The sequence below is a fragment of the Lepidothrix coronata genome, unplaced genomic scaffold (assembly GCF_001604755.1).
Source record: "Lepidothrix coronata isolate B3197 unplaced genomic scaffold, Lepidothrix_coronata-1.0 Scaffold8, whole genome shotgun sequence".
Lineage (NCBI taxonomy): Eukaryota > Metazoa > Chordata > Aves > Passeriformes > Pipridae > Lepidothrix > Lepidothrix coronata.
Window position 1 is genome coordinate 8,008,620 of NW_016690188.1, and position 22,336 is coordinate 8,030,955.

At 35.9% G+C, this 22,336-nt stretch overlaps 1 protein-coding gene across 2 annotated transcripts in view; it reads right to left on the bottom strand.

The window, feature by feature from the left end:
* Nucleotides 1-18,171, bottom strand: part of DNTT (DNA nucleotidylexotransferase) — an 86,082-nt gene extending 67,911 nt beyond the window's left edge. For both annotated transcript variants that reach the window (XM_017803964.1, XM_017803963.1), the window contains exons 1-3: nucleotides 17,969-18,171; nucleotides 14,544-14,718; nucleotides 7,755-7,877 (exon numbers count right to left, since the gene is read on the bottom strand). In XM_017803964.1, the coding sequence (XP_017659453.1) occupies nucleotides 7,755-7,877; nucleotides 14,544-14,718; nucleotides 17,969-18,171 (501 nt within the window). The remainder of the gene's footprint in view (nucleotides 1-7,754; nucleotides 7,878-14,543; nucleotides 14,719-17,968) is intronic.
* Between the last annotated feature and the right edge of the window lie 4,165 nt (nucleotides 18,172-22,336).

The window sequence follows — 22,336 nt, forward strand, 5'->3', positions numbered from 1 at the left end:
ATAGCAAGAGACAGCAAATGGCTTACCAGAGCAATGACTACAGTGGATAGTAGGAAGGAGTAAGATTAAAATTCTTTTTCCTGCCCTCAGTGTTTATGGGATCACTGTTCACGTTTAGTCTCAAATTTCATTTAATTTGTATAAAGCAAAATGATTTTAGATTTTGCTTTGATTTTTATCTTAGCATTACTCTGCTTTACATTCAAAGATAAAGCCAAGTAAAAACCAGCAGGCCTTGCATATCCTAAATGCTACATGTGTAATATCTCCAGGTGAGTCTGTCTCCAGTCCACTGTTTGACTTCGCAAATCCAGCGAAGTCAACTCTTTATTACATATGTGGAATAGAGAATGGCATCTATCACCGTGCCTGATTTAAACAACAACAAGATTTTACTTTAGCTACCATCATTTACATTGTTAAAACACAACAACTTCAAATTAAATGTACCTTTCACATATTACATTTCATTGTTTGGTCAGTTCTAGAAAAAACAGACCATCTGACATGATGGGTTGTTTAGATTATAAACATTATAGTCTCGTTGAAGCAAAATGAAAGTTTTGCTCGAAATCTTCAAGAAAACATTGTCTTTACTGACCCTAGGATTTGCAAAACTTCCCTCTCAACAAAAAAAAAATATGAGATCTTAATGGGTTTGACAGTATCTCTCTAGAAGAAATAGGTACCTTAGCTGAACAAAACCACTTTCCTTGTATTTATCTGCACTAATGTGTTAAAGTGTATAAAAATAATCAGGGCTTGCTGCAGATAATTTGCTTTATTCTATATCACCAGCATAACTTCGCTCCTTGATCTAAGAATCAGAAACCTGTTGTCTGTCGCACTGGAATAATCCTCCCTTTAGCTGCATATTTATTTATCAGCTACCCTGATCAGTAAGGGCTGTGCAATTCCATTTTCATAACATTTCATGAAAGACTTCATGAGAAAGACAGTTGTTTAGCAACATGCTTGATCTGGAGGTTTTGACTACCATTTACAATCAACTAGCCCTTGGGTACAGGGTATCAAAGGGAGAGGAGAGAGTGCTCCTTGGGGGGGGGGGAAACAACCAAAAACCAAAAAAACCCAACAAACCAAAAAAATCACCAAACCAATCTATTAGAAAAATAATGTGCAAACCTTAGCTTCCTAACAGCTGTGTTTAAGCTCTTACAGTGGCTAATTGTTGGATTTATTCAACTGCTATTCTTTTTTCCACATTTAAGATCTTTATTTATGTTGTATGCAACTACATACTTTTTGGAAAAAGACAGGTGCACATTATAGCTTCCATTTAGAACGAGAACTAATACAGGAAAAGGTGAAACTACCAATTTGAGGTCATGAGCAATAAGGATTCATCCTAGTTTGTACATGGAAGAAAAAACACAGCATTGAGAGTACTGCAAAGCAAATGGGAAAATATTTTTTACAAGTGGGGTGACAGGAGTCAGATGTTTCCTCTGCTATGGGGTTTTTTGGATCTTCTCCCAAGTTGTTACTATTTTTATTCTTTACCAGCTTCAAAAATTCTTTCCTACTATGGCATAGAAGATGCTAATTCTTGCTTCAAGTGAGATTTACTGTTCCACTCACAAAATTACGATTATTTTTGCTTTCTTTTTCTCTGTTTATAATCTGTGCACATGAATACGCAAGAAAGCAGTGTTTGGCAAGAGATTTCCTACTCCTGTTAGCACTAACAGCACTAATCAGAGGCAGAACTAAAAAGACAGAATTGCTACCTTCTTGTTAAAATAGTCTATACTGATAAACATTGTCAGAAAATAGTTCTCAAAAGTAGCTGCTCAGCAGTATGTATTAATGACAGAGACTGGCAAAGTCTGCTCTTGATTAGGATGCTCAAAAAGTCTGGGGATGTTTTTTTCTCACTCCCTGCGGGCAGCCTCTCACATGCACATCTAAATAGTTGTATTCTACACTGAATAATCAGCCATCGTGATAAATGTGCCTGCATATACCAGCACCACTACTGCTGTAGAGAGGTATTAGTCCCTTTCTACTAGCAGGAGGGCAGTTTTCAGAAAAGCTGTGTCACCGTCACTACTGAAAAAGACAATCTCGTGTAGCATTTTACTCAGAGGTTGTTGACAGTCAATGAGAAAATACAATCAAAGCATTTTTTATGATTCTAGTTTGCATTTTTCAGTGTTTTCCTGCCTTTGTGAAGCTCATTAAGCTCCTTAAAATAAACAATTAAAGATTATTGAATATTCATTATTCCCTGTACAAAAAAAAACCATTGCCTGCAAATGCTGCAGCTAATTACAGATCTGACTTTTTACATAAAACTGCTTCTGACATTCTTTTTGATAAAGTTTTATTTTATTTTTTTAAAGAATGATATAGTTCACAATGAACTATATTCCAGAGGGAAAAGCATATAAAACTCTTATATTAGCTGAGAAAAATCTTTGCAATCTAGTAGATCTCTGGTGAAGTCTACATATGGCAACATAAAAAGGAAAGATTACTGACCCCTCCTTTATTCTAAACCTACATATTTCTTACATTAAGCACCTTGCCATTACTTTATCAATCAGATTAACATTCAGATTTCCCGTTTAAAAGTACCAGTTAAAAGGAAACTAAATTTCTAGACATTTCCAGGACACGGGATTTTCATAATCTTCAGGGTATTCTGCAGGGTCTGCTCTAATTAAATGTGATAGTTGGGCTATATTTTAGTTCTTCAGTTATTGCAAATTTTACTTCTGTGTCTGAAATTGTGGAATGTATGTTTGTGAAACTTGGACTATGGAAAAATCTGGGGGTTAAAAGGACCTCCAGATTCTGGTGGGTCAGATCCAAAAGCACACAAAGATTTTGTTGAGTAGTGTAAAAAATAAGGAAGATGATAGATGTAGAAACTTTGGAAAGCTGTTTCACACCTCTCTGCCATTGTTTCTGTTATCTTTCATTCACTGCCTATTAGAACTGCGAACACTCCAGGGCTTGAACTGTCTTTTACAAAGTGCTTGTACAGCATCTCTTAGAAAAAAAGCTCCTATTTCACTTGAGCCTGTAAACACTACTGCAGCACAAATTAAAAAAATATGAACATACCATTGTACAGGTAAATTTAATTCACCAAAGAGCTAAACAGCAAAGTGTGATTAAAAAAATTAAAAATCCTACATGACACTTGTTTAAAAAACTATTATACTCCGAAAAGCAATTTGAGTTAAATTGCTTTCCCTCTCGCTAACGGTTTTCTACTTGAAGTTTATTTAGTAAATTATAAATACAAAGGATGGGTCCCAGTTCTCATAACATCAGTGTCACCAGTGTTTGATGCCCATTCAAAACTGATCAAAGTTTTAGAATGCCTCTTTCATTCAAATAATTTTCTTCTCTCTTTCCCCAGTGTAAATCCTTACTTGTGTTTCAGTGGGAAGATATAAATGCCATGTGAACACTTTTTGGATAGACCAAGAGAGAAAATAAATACTTTCAGGTGCTTATTTCAAGAAGAATTAAACAATTTGAGCCAACCTGCAGCCTTGACTTAAGTGACCTCCAACCAAACGAAATTATTCATTTTTTGTTCAGTCTGATTTTTTTTTTATCTGAACTGAAAAGCCCAATACTTGCCCAGATGCAAAGATTTTAACATGTTTTCTTACACAACCAGAGAAACAAAGAAGTTGACAGAATAATCTAATAGCATGATGTGCATGATCTCAGGGTCCTTGCATTATCAGAAATAATTATGTTAGCTTCAGCTGTTCCTCCTATTAACCAATAATATAAGGTTCATTCCTTAAAACAGAGTGGAACTCATGAGAAGTTTCCATATTTTTCCACATAATGTAAAAGAAAGCAATACAATTGTGAAAAAAGGTCTGCTGACACAGCTCGAAAATGCAGTTAGTTAATCACCTAACTGCCCTAGATGAAAAACAGTGTGATAAGAAATATAAAATACAAAATGTCTATTACACATATACACAAATCCAAGAAAGCAGCATAGACTTGACATATACATAAAAATTTGGGTTGCTGAAGTGTACAGCTGTATTTATACTCTGTATTTTAGGGAGCACACTCCCACTTACCTCAAAAATCAGAAGAGAAATTTACTCCTAAGACCAAACCATCAGTTAATTTTGAATAGGTATATACTTTGTATACATTTACAAAATTTGCAGTTTTGAGGTGCAGTCTGGAGAATTTTTACTGAAGTAAGCTACGTCAGTAGGACACTATATGTTATTAAAAGTATCCAGTCAGTTAGTGGTTTTCTACTGTACAGCTCCCAAGTTCATTATAAAACTAAAGTTGAGGTTCTTCTGAGGTCTATTTTAAAATGGAATAATAATAATTGCTTGAGCCACTGGCATAACTGATACATGTTTCTGTAGATAGAAAAGAAAAAAATTTTAAAGGAATATTTTTTGTCTGACAGAGTAGAAAAGAAGCCAGGCGTCTTTCCCATGCTAAACATCCACATTCTCATTACCGTGAGTAACAGCCAAAGCAAAGTAACATTCAGTAGCATTAGCAATAAGCCTCAGAATCACAGAACCATTTGCCTCTGACTTAATTAGTTTCTTCTGTAAGAATTAAATTGTATTTTCCTCACAAAGAATGTCTTTCTGAATTTTATTGCAGTCTGGTATTAATATTCAAATCCAGCAACCCCTCTCAGGCACAGTAGAATGACTCCTTTCATTTTAGCACAAGAAAACACAATGCAGCCCCCAAGTGTAAATTTTCAGTGGGAGAGAGAGGCTAGCTTCAAACGAGCCAGAGAATAATATTGTAATATTATATTCCATAATAACATTAATGTTTGAGACAAACATAAAGGAAACATGCTAAGGTACAGACTCCACTGAAAGGATTTGCTCTTTTGTTTTGCAGCTTTACCCATCTGAACAGCTACATTCACCTATGGAGTCAGGTTTATGCATTCAGGTGCATTCCTGGAACACCCAAATCAATAAAGCCTGTGGCAGTGGTTCTCATCCTACACACCACGAGGCCACAGTACCTGATGCACAGTGACCCAAAGACACCACGAAGCCCGAGTCTGAAGCAGTTGGGTTTCTACTCTGTGAAATGACACACAATGCCGCTGTCTCCTCCTTGGCACACAATTTGACATACTTACTCTGTTCCTCACACAACAAGCCTTACCACTCAACAGCTCATAAAAAATAATCTGGCTAGGATTTGCCCCATACTGAACATAATAACAAAATCTTGACATCTCCACAGTTTTGCCACCCCTTCTGTAACTTCTTCCATGGTATAAAACCAGTTTGTTGCAACTTTCTGCAAGTTATTTTCTGGCTATTACAACAGAAAGGAAACATGAGACAGTTGAACACAGACATTGCATCGAGACTATTAATCCACCACATTTTCCTCACGAGCTCTCACCAAATCTCTGCTATTTTGTTTTAATAAGTGGTCTTTCATGGGGAAATATATGCAAGACTCCAGACTAAAATTATCACTAATTATCAATTTCTACAGAAATCAAGTCCCCAGAAGTGCCTCTTCCAAGAAATAAGCCTATCCAAATCCTTGTATGCATGTCATTGCCTATTAGTGACTGTTCCAATGTAACAACTCAAACTCAATGTAACTTTCTCAAACACAACTACTACTTATTAGAGAGAGGAATTTGATACAGCATATCAGGGCAAAGTCTAGCAAAAGGAAGAGTCTAAGAGCTCATCCAAGAATGCATAAGCAAATAATAGCTTTGTACCTCTATTACAGTCAAGATCAGAAAGCAATTTTGTCAAGCTAACAAAAGAAAACAGAAAATCCGTAAGAAAAGGGAACAACCCTGGCTCATGAAATAAAGTTGTTATAATAAAATACTACCATCAACGCATAACTCAAGATAGTTTGGACCTAATTTTCAGGATGTATGGTATTGAGCCAGGGAAAATCTGTCATTTAATGGTTGGCTGCCCACAGCATGCACAAGTGAATTATGCCAATGCTTCAGTGCATTTGCTAAGTGCTTGCACTGAAAATCTGTTGGAACACTTTTATTTGAGAACGTGAATTACAAGTTTAATATAAGACCAACAAAAACAACAGCAAATCTAAAAATCAGGCTCCTGTGACATTAGGCAGACTAACTGGCAGGCCTGCAGGGAATGGGCCAGCACTGGTAGTCCATAAACACCCAAGTCCTTTAGCTGTCATTGCAAGCTTTGATTGTGAGGGACAAGAGCAACAGCCCTAAGGATTTCCATTACAACTCTCAAGATGCAGATGTTAGGCAGACTCACAGGCATTATCAAGTTGCACCTCTAGAAATAAAATACAGCACGAACTCAGCATGCTGTCAAAGTACAAAGATGAAAAACTGACACCTTTATTGCTACAAAACCTAATTTCTACCCAGAAATGTTTGATATATAGGACAACAGAAGGGAGTCTCAGTGCTCCAATCATCAAACAGCCCTGCTTCTAATGTGTTCACCTAAATTAATTTATCAAATCCAAGTTGTACTCTGACATTAAGACTGCTGCAATGATAAACCTAGAAGTAATTTAGGGATTGCCTCTGTGAAACACACGTATAACAGAAACCACTCATAATGCATGTGCTCAAAATGTTAATGATAATTAAAAATCAACAACAACTTTGTGCGTTCTAGGGCAATCATTTTACTTTGCCATTATCCATCCTAATTACTTTTAACTTTTTTACCTTCAGAATGTCTGACAAAATGTTATAATATAGAAAATTCAGTAAAGAGCCAGACTCCCACATTCCACCATTTTCAGGAAGTGTAGACTAAGACACTTAATTCCTTTTTCTCCAAGAAGGCTAGTATTTTACATCATCTTTCAGTCATACAATGTTTGGTCTGACATTTTCCCCTAGAGAAGCTTGTATTTGATCTTTGTAAACAGTGAAAAAGAATGACTGCTTTGAAGAGGTTAAATGGTAACATTCACAACCTTGTTTTTCTAACAGGGGGTGGGGCACAACCGCTGTTCAAAAGAAGCAGTTTGGGGAATGCTAGAATCACTGGGGTTGGAAGGGACCTCAAGAGGTCTCTAGTCCAACCTCAGGCTCAAAAACTCGATCATGTTGCTCAAAAAGGGACTTTTATTAAATAATTAAACAGTTTAACATATTTGAGTACCATAAACAGTACTATATAATTGATATAATTGATGATTATTTCAAAGCATCGCTACAAGGCAAATTTTAAGATTTTTATTTAACGAGACAATTCAAGGGGGGAGGTTTGTCATGTTAAAGTAATTAATATGCAATCTGTTTTCATAACTACAGAACTGAAAATCTAAAATTTAGAATCATACTTTGAAGTAAACACCTGAGTAAACTGGAAGACAGCATAACAATTGTGAAGTACACTGGACTGACCTAAACCAAGCTTTTGCTTATCATCACTTTTAACTTGTCAAATAAGACTGTGATGAAAGGCTAAAAGAGATTTTCAGATTATTGTTCTATCATTTATTTTAAAAATTCATGTGTTTACAAGCTATTAGTGTATTTAAAGATCCACTGTGTTAAGCTTTCAGCAATACTTAGAGGATGCAATTAAGCTTGCACTCAATTTTAATTTAAGAATGGCAGATTTATAACTTTTTTTAATTGTTATTGTGCTGCCTGTTTACTAACAAATTTGCTGAGGGCATCATAGAAAATACTGATGCAAGTACTATATTAATTATTTTACTTATACTAGTTTTTATTTCATGGATGGAATTAGTATTACCGTGAATTTCTTGTTGTAGTTATTTAAAGTTGTCTTCCTCTGGCATGAATACTGAGATACTTTTCTTGCAATACATGATGGCACTTCTGATTCCGGCGTATTCAAAGGAGATTGACATTGCTCCTAAAAAAAAAAAAAAAAAAAAAAGGATTGGTGACACACCTGTCAAATAGCTTAAAAATACAAAAAATACATTTCATGGGCCCAAAATATGTACTTTTAAAGAGAATGCAAGAGAATAGTAATGGTCCTACTATCCTCCTAGGAAAAACCTTTGATTTCACATTGCCTGCACTGACAGTACCAGTTTATCTGGTGGTTATTAGGATTTTTGATTTTCTGCAGTAAGTTCTTACAGAGAGTTTTCAATCACGCTGCCATTTAAAAAAAAAAAGTCCATCTAAATGGTGCATGTCTCTACTACTCCTACTATTGCAGTAGGATTGAAAAACTACAAAGCTTTAGGAACAGATAAGCTCAAAAGAACAGAAAATTCTCCTAGAAAACATTAGGTTATTCAATATAAGATTAGGAATATTAGATCAAAGAGAAAAAAAATTTAAAAAAGATAAATTCTCAAATAAGTGACTTTTTCAATCTGTAGCTAAATTCAGTGGTGGAGGAAAAATGTTTGTATGACTTGAAAATAGGGTTTTCTCCCCTCTTGCAGGTAAAACGATAGAAAACTTTTTTATTTGGATTTAATTCACTAAGATAAATTTTCTATTTTGGGGTCATTTTAGAGCGAAGGAAACATTTACAAACAGCTACAGAAGAGTAATGCCTATCCTTTTCTCATTCCACAGACAGTGTTCACTTCGCAATGTGGTTTTTCACTCAGTCAATTCCCATACATGCTGATCCAATTCAGACATCATTTTCAGATGTTCACTGAATCAAGGAAAAGGAGCCAGATGCCAAATCTCTAATGGGCATTACCTAAATCACCAGGCAACCCACCTTTGAAGGATGGAAAGGGAATTCTCCTGAAAGACAGGATACAGAGACACATTCCCACTGGCAAAAGAGTCCTGAGCATGAGTCCTCGATATGTGAGTGTCCTGACCAGTGAGGACCAGGAAAAAGACAATTTTGCACTGATTTTTCTGCTGCTTTATATACCCAATTCCTTTGCTTTCATTAAATGTGCCAAATCTGAAATACTTCAGAAACACACGATGCCCTCAGCATTTCTGTATATTTTTTGCTATTTGTCATTTTGTCTGAAAACTTTGGGCAGATCTGTCAAAAATGTATTGCAGTGCATTATCCAAAGCCACAGGGAAAGGGTTCAACAACAACAATGAAAGAAATCACAAAGACACATAGAAAAAATTTTTGCCCCAATAATGGCATGATAAGCCATTTCTCCCCTGTATTCAAAGACACAGACAAAAGGCTAGCAAACCTATAAACATGTGCCTTCACAACCACACAACCCCCCACATAATTTCATGCTAAATTGCCTTTGTATTTGATACAGAGTAGTTAAATATCAGCATTCACACACACACAAAATGCATTGCACAACTGAAGGAGCAGTGAATTCCATGGTAGTTTTCGTAATATGCAATGAAAGAAAGAAAGCCATTTTAGGTGTAAAGACCACTCTTGGGAATAACCAAAATGGGTTTCAGTCAGGATCAACAACACAACTCATCCACTTTTGCACGCATTCATGAATTATATTTTTCAATTGATTTTAAATCACATAAACTATGATTGATGAGTGCTAATATACTGCTTGAAAATATAGTGTCAGCTGCAAAGACAGTGAACAAACAGAATGTTACTGAATAGAATATATAACAAGCTGTTGTCTTCATTAGGACACAGACACAAAAAGCACAGAGCCCTACACACAGCATTACCTGACATTGTGGATGAAAGCAAAATTCATGCAGAAAATTTATGCATTTAAGAGGGTGATAGACTGAGCATAAACATCCTCCTGCCTTGGCAAAGTTATTTGAGCATTTTTTTAATCAGTAAGAGTTTTGTGTTTAACTAGAGGGACTCAATTATATATAACAACAGAAGAAACTTTGGAGAGAAAACAGCAAAAACATCTATCAAACAGTAAGTACTATAGTCTGATTTTAGGGAATATTATGATGCCTGCATGAGAACTATAGAGATGATCTATCAGCAGTAGAACATGAGCAGGATTGATATTGCTTATTGGTGAGAAAACCAGATGGGAAAAAATTGTTTGTACAGATTATGGGACAAACCTAAAGTTCCATCAATAGCAGTTACAGTGTAGAACAGTGTGGGGAATCCTGGAAACTCACTACATCAAAAACAATTTCTAGTACTGAGAAGAAACAACTACAGCAATGAGAAAAATATAAGCATTAAAATTCCTTCTTTTTTTTTTTTTCAGATTACTACATGAAAATGAAATTATGGTACACTGCACAGGGGCAACCACTGAAAAATTTCCAAATGTGGGCTACTTAATCACTAGAGCTAGTCCAAGTTTGTACCCCATATCCAGGCTGCAGTAACGGTGAATGTCACTTGCTACTCCTTCACAGTGACATTTTACACATGGCATAAGCAGAAAAATCAGTCTGTACCACTAACATCAGTTTGTACAGAAGAGAGGCTTCATTTAAGAATTAATCTTGTGGAGGACTACTTTGCCCTTTGTCAAATTATTTTTTTAACACACAAAGAAGTATAATGACACAGGGAAATAACAGAGAGAAAATGAAGCAGCAGTGAATAAGGTGCACAGATACAACCAGCCAGCAGCTTTGTAAAGTCCAGACAGCATTAATCAAATAATAAAGTCCACTGATACCCAGCATTTTACGAAGAGGTGGCAGCCAGTTTATAAGTTTCGTTTTATTTTCTGGGAAATTCTGACTGACAGTACGAAGAATCTCTTCCATTAGTTGCAGCCTCTCTCTTTCAGAAGAAAACACAGTGAAAGGCCTCAGAAAATGTTAAATATGGGTTGCCTGACACACGATAAGGCAAGGGATCAAAAGATGGCACTTCCTTTTCCTAATGTGGAGGAAAATCCTTTGTTCAAAGAAATAAGTCTCTTATTTCTTTAGAAATAAGTAGAAATTTCTTTAGAAATTAGTAGAAAAAAACCAAAACAAAAAAACCAAACCAAACAAAAAAAACAAACCCAACCAAAACAACAACAAAAGAAAAACAACAAACAAAAAAACAACTAAAAACACAAACAAACTAAATAACTATGAACTTTTGGGTTCTAACTAAGGAAAAGAGAGAAAAGATGGAGTCACAGCACAGTTCTTAGGGCTGCTGAATATGCCAAGCCCATTATGGTTCCCCTCCTTTCTTTTTGTCCCTCTGAAAGCTTCCCCTTTGCCTCTTTCTTTTCCATTACCCAGGAAACAGCTGTACTTTCTAGCACGTGGGGATGCCCTTGCATACATCTTAATGTCCATGTCCTGCTATTGTCAAGAAGACCCATCTGCTTGTGGTGGCAAAGGTGCTTCTGGACAAAGACATACATTTGCCAGAGAAATATTTTGAATTCCCTTTAAAGATGTTCAGCTACTGCATTTCCAAAAACTATTAAATTAAATGATGGCTATTAAATATAAAAGTCAACTGTTACCAAATGAATCAATAATAATTCAGACCATCTTAGATCTGGTCAACCAGTCTTTTATACTCTATAAATCATTAACATCAGAGCATCTCTCGGATCATTCACAACCACAGAAAGATGTACTTTAATGACAATTGTAATTAGTATGTTAGCTAATGGTCTGTAACTCTGACTTTATTCCCCTTGTTTTGCATGGAGAAGGGCATTTCTTTCCAGTAATGCATTAAAACAAATGTCCTGAATGAAGAATGACCTTCCAAATAGGCTTCTTTAAGATCTGAAAGATGAAATCTTACTGCTATTGATATTAATGGGAATTTTACTGCTAACTACATATGGATGAGATTTCACCCAAAACATCCCCCCACTGCAATCCATTTCTTTTACCTCAAAACCTTCATGATGTAGCCCAAGTTCAAGGTTTGTTAATTCACTTTCATTTCACATTTTACAAGTCTGACATAATGGACCAAATTTGTCTTCAGTGAAACTCCAATTAAATTGCATTATGTATGAGTTCAGTCTAGTACTTAAAAAGAAAATTAACCTTTAGTTCACACCTTCCTTGTTTCTCAAGGAAGAAAAAAAAAATTAGCATGGTGACACTGCAACAATAAAATTATTTTTAAATTTGGTGCACTTCCAGAATCTTTCTGGTTTTTTTCCTTGTTTGCTTTACAAAAATGTTTGTTACTTTAAAGCAAATATATAATTAAGACTGGTCTTAACTATAAGCTTTAAAGTTAATGGTATAGCTGTCACTGGCTTCTGTATTGTACTCTACATTTATTAGCATGAAATTTTTATGTTGCAATAAAAACAGAAGCTCTTACTTGCAGAGCCAGTCTCAAAGTCTAATAATCATCTCCTGACAGTTCTGGTACCTTTTGCAGAAGTTTATGCTTCAGGAGTACTCCAAAAGGACTTTTATATAAAAAAAAGAAAACTAAGGCAGCAAACTTCTCATTGACTAAAACAAACAAAAAAAAAAACATATGGAGGAATTTTGGAGAAAGACAAAGACATTTCTTGCTTTGAAAAGAAAAAAAATTATGAAAACACATTTCCTGAGATATCTGAATTTAGAGATCTTCATGCAGCGCTGAAATTAAGAATGTACATAAAAATTAATTCAACTTATTTTTAATGCTGATGTGAAACTCTCAGCAAAGTTCACAGGATTTCGCTCATGTTTCTGATTTATTTCTTGTTTAGAGAACTTCTTTGCATTCCCTGAATTTATATTTTTATGGCCTGTGAGATAACATAATGCAGTAGTTACAAGGATTCCTTTTTTTTTTCTTTTTATATTAATTTCTTTGGTCTATTCTCCCTATAGCACATTCACTGAAAATATTATAAATATACTGCAAAAATATTTCATTGGAAGGATTTCAAATATAAACACATATTCTGTCATGGAATCATGCTGAGTCTGAGAGCGACAGCTGCATCTGGTGTATTCACTCCCTCACACACACACTCCAACCCACAGCATTATTAAACAGTAATTCTTTTATGTAAAAACCTGGAAAATAAATTTCTGGCAATAAAAATGAAAGATGACTGAAAAAGATAATCAGGAGCTACAGTTTTTCTTGGGGAAGGGTGGCATTTAGGAATCATCCTTCCTAATCTAAACATCAGGATGAAGAAGCAGTCAACAGTGCAATATTGCTGTTGAATATTCAGGCATTCTCTGCCTCACAGGAAGAACACGCTGCAGATCCTGCCACAGTTCCAGCATTTGCAGTTACCATTTAGCAGTGGGGTCACCGTTCACAAAGAGCCTAATCCAGACCCTCAGAAATCAGCGGGAATCCCTCATTTTACCTCACAGAGTTTTAGACCAGACTTGTAGCTCTCTCGCCACGTGAATTAATTTCTTCACCACTGCAAGTCCATCACTGTGAGGCTCAAGTGCTTGCAGAACAAGGGCACAGGTTCATCCTGCTGCCACACACAGCCTATTTCATGGCCCAGTGGCACGTGCTGTCACCATGCTGGGCACAGCATGCCCAGGCATCCCTACCAAACCCTCATCATTTACTGTTTGTACTGGGGGTATTGAATACCACTGTTTCTCACCATGCACCAATCCAAGAAATTAGAGATGATTTTGTCAGATATAGATCAGAGGAAAACTTAATCATCCATTGCTTCAAGGTCAAACACCATTCATCAAATCATCAATATAATAAAACTTCCTTTCTCTTAGCACAATTTTATTTGATGGTGCCAAGTTTGTAAATGCATGTCCACAGACTACAGCAGCCTTCATTTCACAGGTCCTTCAAGGACCCAGCTGTTAGCTGATCACCTCACAACAGCAAAAGTTTTAGTACTTTTGCATTGTTTTGAGGAGGCAAAGTATTCCATCAAAAGCCCATTAAAATACACTTCTCTCAGTGGGATATGTACCATGATATTGGAGTATTTGAACAAATACCACAAGTACCAGAACCGCAACAAGAGACTCATTGATGGATATTTTGCCTTTAATAGCACTCTTTTGTTGTTTTTTTTTTTTTTAATACAAGAATGGTGCATGTTTTATGATAACTTTCACAGGTTGAGAAAGTTGGGATTGTTCAGCCTCTTCAGGCTCTGGAAAGACTGAACAGCAGCCTTCCAGTACCTAAAAGGTGTTACAAGAGAGCTGGACAGAGAATTTTGACAAGGGCATGTAGTGACAGGACAAGGGGTAATGGCTTTAAACTGACAGAGGAGAGATTTGAATTAGATATGAAGAAGGAATTCTTTATGCGACAGTGGCGAGACAGTTCTCCAGAGAAGTTGTGGATGCTCCATCCCTGGAAGTGTTCAAGGCCAGGTTGGGTGGGACTTTAAGTGACCTGGTCTAGTGGAAGATGATCCTGCCCATGGCAAGATAGTGGGAGTTAGATGATCTTTCAGCCCAAACCACTCTGTGACTGTGTATTAGCAGTTTGTAACACATGCTGACATAGTAACTTCACATTACCAGACACTGATAGAGAAGGTATGGAAGGTGTTTTCAATCTCTTAAAACTGTGTGAATTGCTCATGTAAACTTCAGGGGAAAAAAGTTCAAATTCAAAAAAATTCAGAAATTATATCACAAGTATATATGGTTTAGGTTAAATTAAAAAAGAAAATTGCAGCAGCTCATTTTGAATGTTACTGTATTCACACTGCAGGATCTCTCTTACCATGAGACGATACTTCATTTCTGAATCAACTGGTCTTCCTGCTTCCATGCAGGCTGTAAACCAGGAGATATCCAGTAGTTCAAACCTGGAGCTGTCACCCACAGCCTGTCCTTTCAGCCAGTCCAGCACCTCCAAGTAAGAGTTGTTCTCAGCCACAATATGAGTGACAGAGTCACTGTCAGGAAGCACACAAAAATATTTCTTTTTTTTCCTGAATCCAACGGTACACAGATACAGAGCTGTTATTTCCATATTTACTTACCATCTACTTCCTGAAAATTGTAGTATATATTGTATGTTAGGATGTGGGAAGCAGTTATGTTTTCATATCACCATAAATCTATTCCAGTCACTGACTCTGTTTTGAGGAAAGACTATAGTCTGACAGCTTCTGTAAGTGCAACATTTTCTTTCTTTCAGCATCATTTACCTTCCATAAGGCACTATCCTAATACACATTCTTTGCAACTCTGAAAATATTTAGCTTGCACAAGCAGTACCATAATGAAAAAGCTGCTTGATGATACCTGACAGCCCCTTCCCAATATTTCTCATTAATGAGTGAAAGCTTTGCAATATTAAGTTTGTTAATGATAATTATTTAAAGCTTTAAAGCTAGTAATATATTTTTGAATATTTAAGTTTTCTGTACTTACATAAAGCTCTTTACATATGGCACTGTCAAATGTTCATTAATTAAATCTTATGAATAACATGCTCCATCTAAACACCACTTCCTCGCTGCCAAGCCTCTTACAAAACTGATAGTTTAGTAAATATAAAATTTGCAACTTCAGTTGTTGTTCAATAGACTATATGGTGTACATTGCCTAAAAGTATGGTAGCACAAAGGTTATTGAAGTAAATATGGGTTGGTGTACTAGAATAACACTGGAAAGGATCACATGATTAAAAGACACACTTCTGTACCTGTCACAGGAAAATAATGGACAGGGACAAAGTTATGTTTCAGAAAAAGATTACATACATACTTGGCACGATCTGTAATCTTTTATCTGGCCTACTGATATTTCTCAGCAATTTTAGAAAACTGCTAACTTGACAGGAAATTTTAAATGATTCTGAATGTTCCCTCTCCCCACACATCCCATGAGGGTGCTGTCACACAGAAAGCCAGCAGAGATAATGTAGAAAATTCTTTATTTTCAAGGAATTTGTAGGACCTCAGTATCTCTGAAGTATATGTCAATATTAACTTCTATCATTCAACAGATTCCTAAACTTCTTGGGGGAAAGGCACAGACAGATAGTGTCACTATTTGACACTATTTTTATAGAAGTAAAGTTATAATTGTAACATAAATTATTTTGATGGCAGCCACCTCCATTTGCAAGCCTCTGTGACCTCCTGCTAGCCCATGTTGGTGACAGCCTTGTGCATATACAGTAAACAGAGCTGACAGATTGCTTTGCAACCCCTCTGTAACACCTGGAGAAGTTAAGCCATCAACCCGTCCAAGCAGACAGGGCACCACTGGTAGAGACAGCTGGTTAGCAAGACTTCAAAAATTATGTGTGCTGTTAAAGGCAGACTGCACAACCTTTCAAAGCAAAGTACTTTCCAGAAGACCAATAATAAAAAAAAAAAAACACCTGAGACCCTTGTTCAAGCAAATAATCACTGAATTCATCAAGTCATGAAAGCAAAATGAAAAGTACTGGAAACACTCCACAGAAAACTGTTATCAAATAACTCTTTGATGCAATAAACATACTATTTTTTGGAAATATAAGAAAGGTACTGAATGTACTATACTTCAGAAACATGAAAATTGTCATGATATAGCACAGGTTTTTTCTCTCCACATAGTGGAACGTGAAGAGCAGAGTTCATTGGAAAAGAATAAATCCCAATTTATTTTATTCTAAAAGATTCCAAATGTAAATAAAGTGAATCTCCATTAAATACTGCTTGGTTTATTATTATTTAACCCTGCTAAGTCCTACTTTAATTAAACTGTCACATCTTTACTTGAGTAAAAAAAAAAAAACACAAAAAAACAGTTAGAGACATAGAACTTCTGCTTCCTGTGGTTTATTTCACTTCATATAAAATATTCATATGTAATGTATTTGTAGCAAGCTGCAGATCTGGGAACTTTGCCATCACTATCCTCACAGCAGCAGTTTAGTTTCTGTGCACCAGTTTCCTCTGGTACCTGTACAGCTGTGCTTTTTTCTTGGCACAGAACATCACAAATTTAACATTTCCTCTGGCATTTTCAAAACCAAAAATCAACAGTTAAATAGTTCTGTTTTATCCAGTAGCAGCTAAGATGAAATTAAATATAACACCTGCTCATGCAACTTACAGAAGTCTGAAATATTGACAATAAATACTTCTGTGTCAAAGCAGCCCAGATAAAGCCTCTGTTCAGTCCTCAGCAGATTGTTAATGTGGGATTCAGAACAGCACACTTTATTTTTTTCCCCAAGAATCCAATTAGTTTTGTATCAGATGCTAATTGCCTGCTTCTGTTCAATACCTACTTGAATCTTGCTTTACAAATTATTTTATCCTCCCTTCTTTCTCAGGCTTTCAAAGTTGATGAGATTGAAAAAATCAGTGGAAATGAGCTTTTATAGGGAGGATCCAGTTGTATACTATCTTGATACAGATACATGATCAATATTTGGTTTTCCTTCAGCTACACAGTAATGTAGCTTTTGGAAAACCGTATAATGATATAACTAGCACTCATGTAAAGCCCTGTTTGGATGAAGGCTTCCTTCAGAATGAGTTGGATTATTGAAACACCACCAGACAAATCTGCAGGTGGAGTAGATTTTCACTCTAAAATGCTCCATCTGTCATATTTTACTCCTAAGCTTTTTTTCTCCCGTGCTCTTCCAAATTGTACCACAGCGTAAGCCAGTAACATTGAGACTCACATCAGGGTACTACAAAAAGATTAAATACTATAATATCAGTCAATGACGTAAAGAAATACCCACCTCAACCCATCACATTTTCCATTCCTGTATATTTAGCGGTTTTTTTTGTTTTAGAAATTGACCACGAAGTTTAGATTAATTTTAACCTGACATCAAGGGGGACATAAACAATGGCTGATTTACATGAGCTTAAGATGTGGTTCATATGCAGAAGCATCAAAATTGACAGACTTAAGAGAAATTAGAACCACAGATTTTAAAAGCAAAAATTCAGAAATTTTGCTAAGGTTTGTGCTCTCCCTGCTCTCTGCTCAGAAGACAACAGAAATGAACCACACACTAGGAACAGCCATTGAAATCCTAAAACATCTTTATAGTGGGAAGAGCAAAGTATATCCACCAAATACATAGGCAAATACTTCAATTACAGTGACGTGTATGACTGCATTTATTAAATTAGAATGCTCCAAACAGCATCGTTATTTCAAAACACACAAACATTTTCCTACCTTAGCTCATTTTCTACTCTGAAACCTTTTCTTCTTGCCAGCTCTGTCAAAAACATCCTTCTGGTTATCCCCATCTTTCTCTGCATAATAAAAATTACAAACTTAGTAAATTTTATTTCATAACTGCAAGAAAGTTTTGGGGAATGTAACCCCTTCTGTCTCTTCCTGTGGGAGATTACACCCGAAGCTTTGATTTTATCCATGATGCAAAGGTGCTTTCACTTGGGTTAAATGGAGATAACATGCTTTCTGCCAGGCAGCAGCTGTATTTAATGTCACCACCCATTGAAGTAATTTTCTTGTTTTCCTTCTGAAATCAAAAACAGGTGCTACACAAGCAGAAACATCACTTGATCTCTACCAGCTGGGACTTGCATAGAAATACTCCAGACAGGTGCAAAAAATGCTTTCATTCCTTTAAACAGTCATTGCCTATAAAGACTTTATCCAAATACTATTGATAACAGTAAAATTATCTCAAAACATCAACCAGGTCTTCAGCTGTTTTAATGGTCCAGTTCCATCAATTTCTACTTTCAAATCTTTCCCAAATCTCCCTTTTCCATATCACAGAGCACATTAATTCACTAAATTACATTCCATTTACTAGGAAAAAAAATCTGCCTATTTTTAGCCAGGAACTATATTTTAGAATACAACCAAATAACAGTATACAAATATGTTGTAGAATAGCCCACACACTAGCTACTTCTGTGTAATTAACTGGATTAAAAAGGAATCTTATTTTATGACAGCAAAGGAAAAATAGCTTTTGAAATTAAATTTACAATAAACCAAGCCCTCTTCTGTTTTGTTATTAAAGCAACAAAAGAAAAATCATTAGAGATGTGCTTAAATGTACCTTTACCACACATTGCCAATATTGCTCTCTACTTTTACCCTGCAATGCATTGCTATCTGTGGCAGTTACAAAAGTGAAACATAACTACCTTTTTGCTTTTAAGCACCCAGTGACCTAAAAACAGCTACAGAGGAGATGATGGAGGCTATGTACCATCCTGGCCTAGGTTATGGGGTATTGCTCACCACAGAACTACACTAAAGTTTGTTGCCAACGTTGTGTTGGATCCAGTTAGGTATGTCCCCGAATTTCTGTTAGAGCAAGGTGAGCAAAAACAACCAGGTTTACAGCATGTGCATCTATTTCAGCACAAATCTACTTCAGTGGTAAATATCCCCCTTCCCATGTCAAGATTGATTTTTATTTTTAGTGCAGCAGAGAATTTGGATTTTATCAGTCCTTCAGAACACGTCAGAAATGTTATATCTTACAATTCTCATTGCTCATGTCCAGGAAGCAAGGTGGAAAAATCCCTGCCTAAGTCAGATCTATCAATTTTATTTTCAGTCATTTTATCACAGATGGATATAGAACCTGAGTTTCAGGAAAATGAGTCAAAACCTGTTTCCTGCAATTATGGCCATGAGTTTAAAATTAAATTATAAAAGTATTACCGACATTTTCCAAACCCTATAGCTCTTACTGCTTCAACTGTATTATTGCAGATATAAAGAAACACGTTTCATCAAAATAGAAACTAACCATCAAAAATTAATATAGAGCTTTCAGTTCTGGGGTCTTCCTGAGGGCATGAAGAAAATATATACACAGTGCAGTATATAGATTAGACTCCATTCATTTCTTCCCTTGCCTAAGGATAACCCAGAAGCCAATATATCTATTCCTCTTTCGAATTCATAACATTAAAATTGTCAAAATAAATCATTTCAAGGTTATTTTGAAATTATATGAGATATTTTCATAGGAACTGGAAAATGGACAAGCAGACTTTAAGAGGCTTAAGCAAAGAAATAGCAGCAAGGAAGAAAAAAATTAATAGTGATGGATCTAGCATTAAGGCTGAGCAATCTGTTTTGGTTGTTCCACGTCTTTTTTCCAGACTTCTTATCGACTACTGAATACTGGTCACTTCCCTGTTTAGAGCTTTCCTAGTCTCGGTGAAACACTTTATCTCAAGCCCTACAAGGAATAATGCATTTGGGAGCAGATTCTTTACATATGTTAAACAAAGTTTTATTTTATGTTATAATTAATTCAGTGCTCTAAAACATGTAAATATAATTTTCCCCCGTGTAACATCAATATGCTCAGTGCCAGTAAAATCCTTCTGGCATGAATAACAAGTTATTATTCCTCTGTATTACTGTTATAAGTCTTAAATCAGATTTTCAAGAGTATTTAGGTGCCAAAAAGCTGCAAACAGAGACTTAGTGGGATTTTCAAAATATCTAAGCAACCTAGGCACTCGGCTCCTTTGGAAATCAATTTCTGGCTTTGAACCTACTGCAAAGAGATTTTCTCTAATAAACACAGTATAATATCCTGGAAAAGTCTCTGCCAATGATGCAATTTTATTAAGTGTACCTTCTAAAATTAACAGGATTTCCACATCCCAGGTGAGTGAATATCCTACTCTCCTGCATTACATTATAATATTTTTGACATACCAAAGAAAGCAGAATATGCATCAGGGAGAGAGCAAATACAGCAGAGAAAAAGCATCTCTCTTATTTATGACAAAGGAAAAGTATCCTCTTGTCTGAGTCATGACACCACATATGATTAGTGGCCTAAAACCACAGAAACTTGCAGAAATGTTTCCATCTCATTACAATCTCCTGGAGTTCAGAGTATTTCACATCCCTCAAGAGGAATACAGAACAGTTTCATGTTCTTGCTGCAGATCAGTTTTGCACACTATCAAAGGCAAAGATTAAGAATGAGATGTACACAAATATTGATGGCCATTTAAGTAGACATCTTTCATCGCTTGTGATGTTGATGCCAACAACAGCATCCCCAAGCATCCTCAAACAGTGTCTTGTACCTCAGCCTGAAGCCAGAGTACTGATCCAGCTTCAAAGGGGGTTCTTTGGGAAGAAAAGTGCAGGAACACACAATTTCTGGAAAGCACAGTTCAGATCGTCTGAATTTCAGCATTCACATATGCTTTCACTGCACCTTCTTGATTACTGTCAGACAGTCTTTTAGTGCCCTGCTTTCAAGTGAACTGCATTGTAAATATTTTATAAAATGTTACTTGACAATTTCACGTAGCTTTCATGTGAGGAATGGTGAAAGGTGCTTTTAATACACAGCTGCAGTCTGCTAACCTTCAGAGAAAGCATCTCTCAGGTACCACCAATAAAAATCAGAGAAGTGATTGCTGGAATACTTTTTTATTTCACATAAATAACAGCCTCTCACACAGTATTGTTTCACAATGATTACTCTTTCTTTGCCTTTTTATTTTAAAAATGTACTATTTTAGCACTTTCCAATTAACAATTTCATGGAAATTTTTTTATCCTTCTGACATTTGTTTTTGTCCATATATTTCCATGACTTTATTTTTGTTTAAATTCTGGATTTCTTGGATGCTAAGCATTCCCTTTGCTGTTTATACCTGTCCTAACAATCTCTCAATGCCTAAAAATCCTATGGGAAATGTTTTTCCTGATTAAAAAAATTAATTCTCTCACATCTCCTTTTATAGTTTCAAGCTGTGGTAGGGGAGGTTAATTTTGGACATTAGGAAGAATTTCATCTCAGAAAGGGTGATTAAACATTGGAAAGGACTGCCCAGGGAGGTGCTGGAGTCGCTGTCCCTGGAGGTGTTCAAAAAAGACTGGACATGACACTTAGTACCACGGACTAGTTGACCAGGTGGTGTTCAGTCAAAGACTGGGCTCAAGCTCTGAGGTCTTTTCCAATCTAATTGATTCTGTAGTATTTATATTCTTTGAACTACTAGAACATTTTCAGGGGACAACTCTGAGGTATGCGTGCTTGAATTATTCACATCAAAGATGATAAAATCCATAAGATGGCCAGATGACCAAGAATTTTGAAAAGTTGATTAAATGATAATATGCTTTGAATGTGCTTACTTGGCTTTATGATGCTATCTGGCATGTAAGATACAGCAGACTTAGAGAGGACACAAAACTTTTTATTTGCTGTCATCGATGTACAATATTTCTCATGTATATGGTCAGAATAGCTGCTTATTATCTTTTCCGTTTTTTTAGTTCCTAATTGGAGATGAAAACCTGAATAAAAAGAATTTATTTAGCAACATCTCTCAAATCAGACCAAGAGCTGACAGGTTGTTTAATTTACTGTATACACAGATATTCTAGAAAGAGTTTGTTCTTCTAAGCTCTTTCTGAGGAAACTTGGGAAGAGCAATATCACAGTGCTGAATAATCAAGTAGAGCAAAAGGGTTCTCTCATACAGCATGGGGAAAACTAATTGGTAACAAATCCTGGCAGGAGCTACTTCCTCACATCAATATGCCTATATTCCCTAGAAACTATTATTT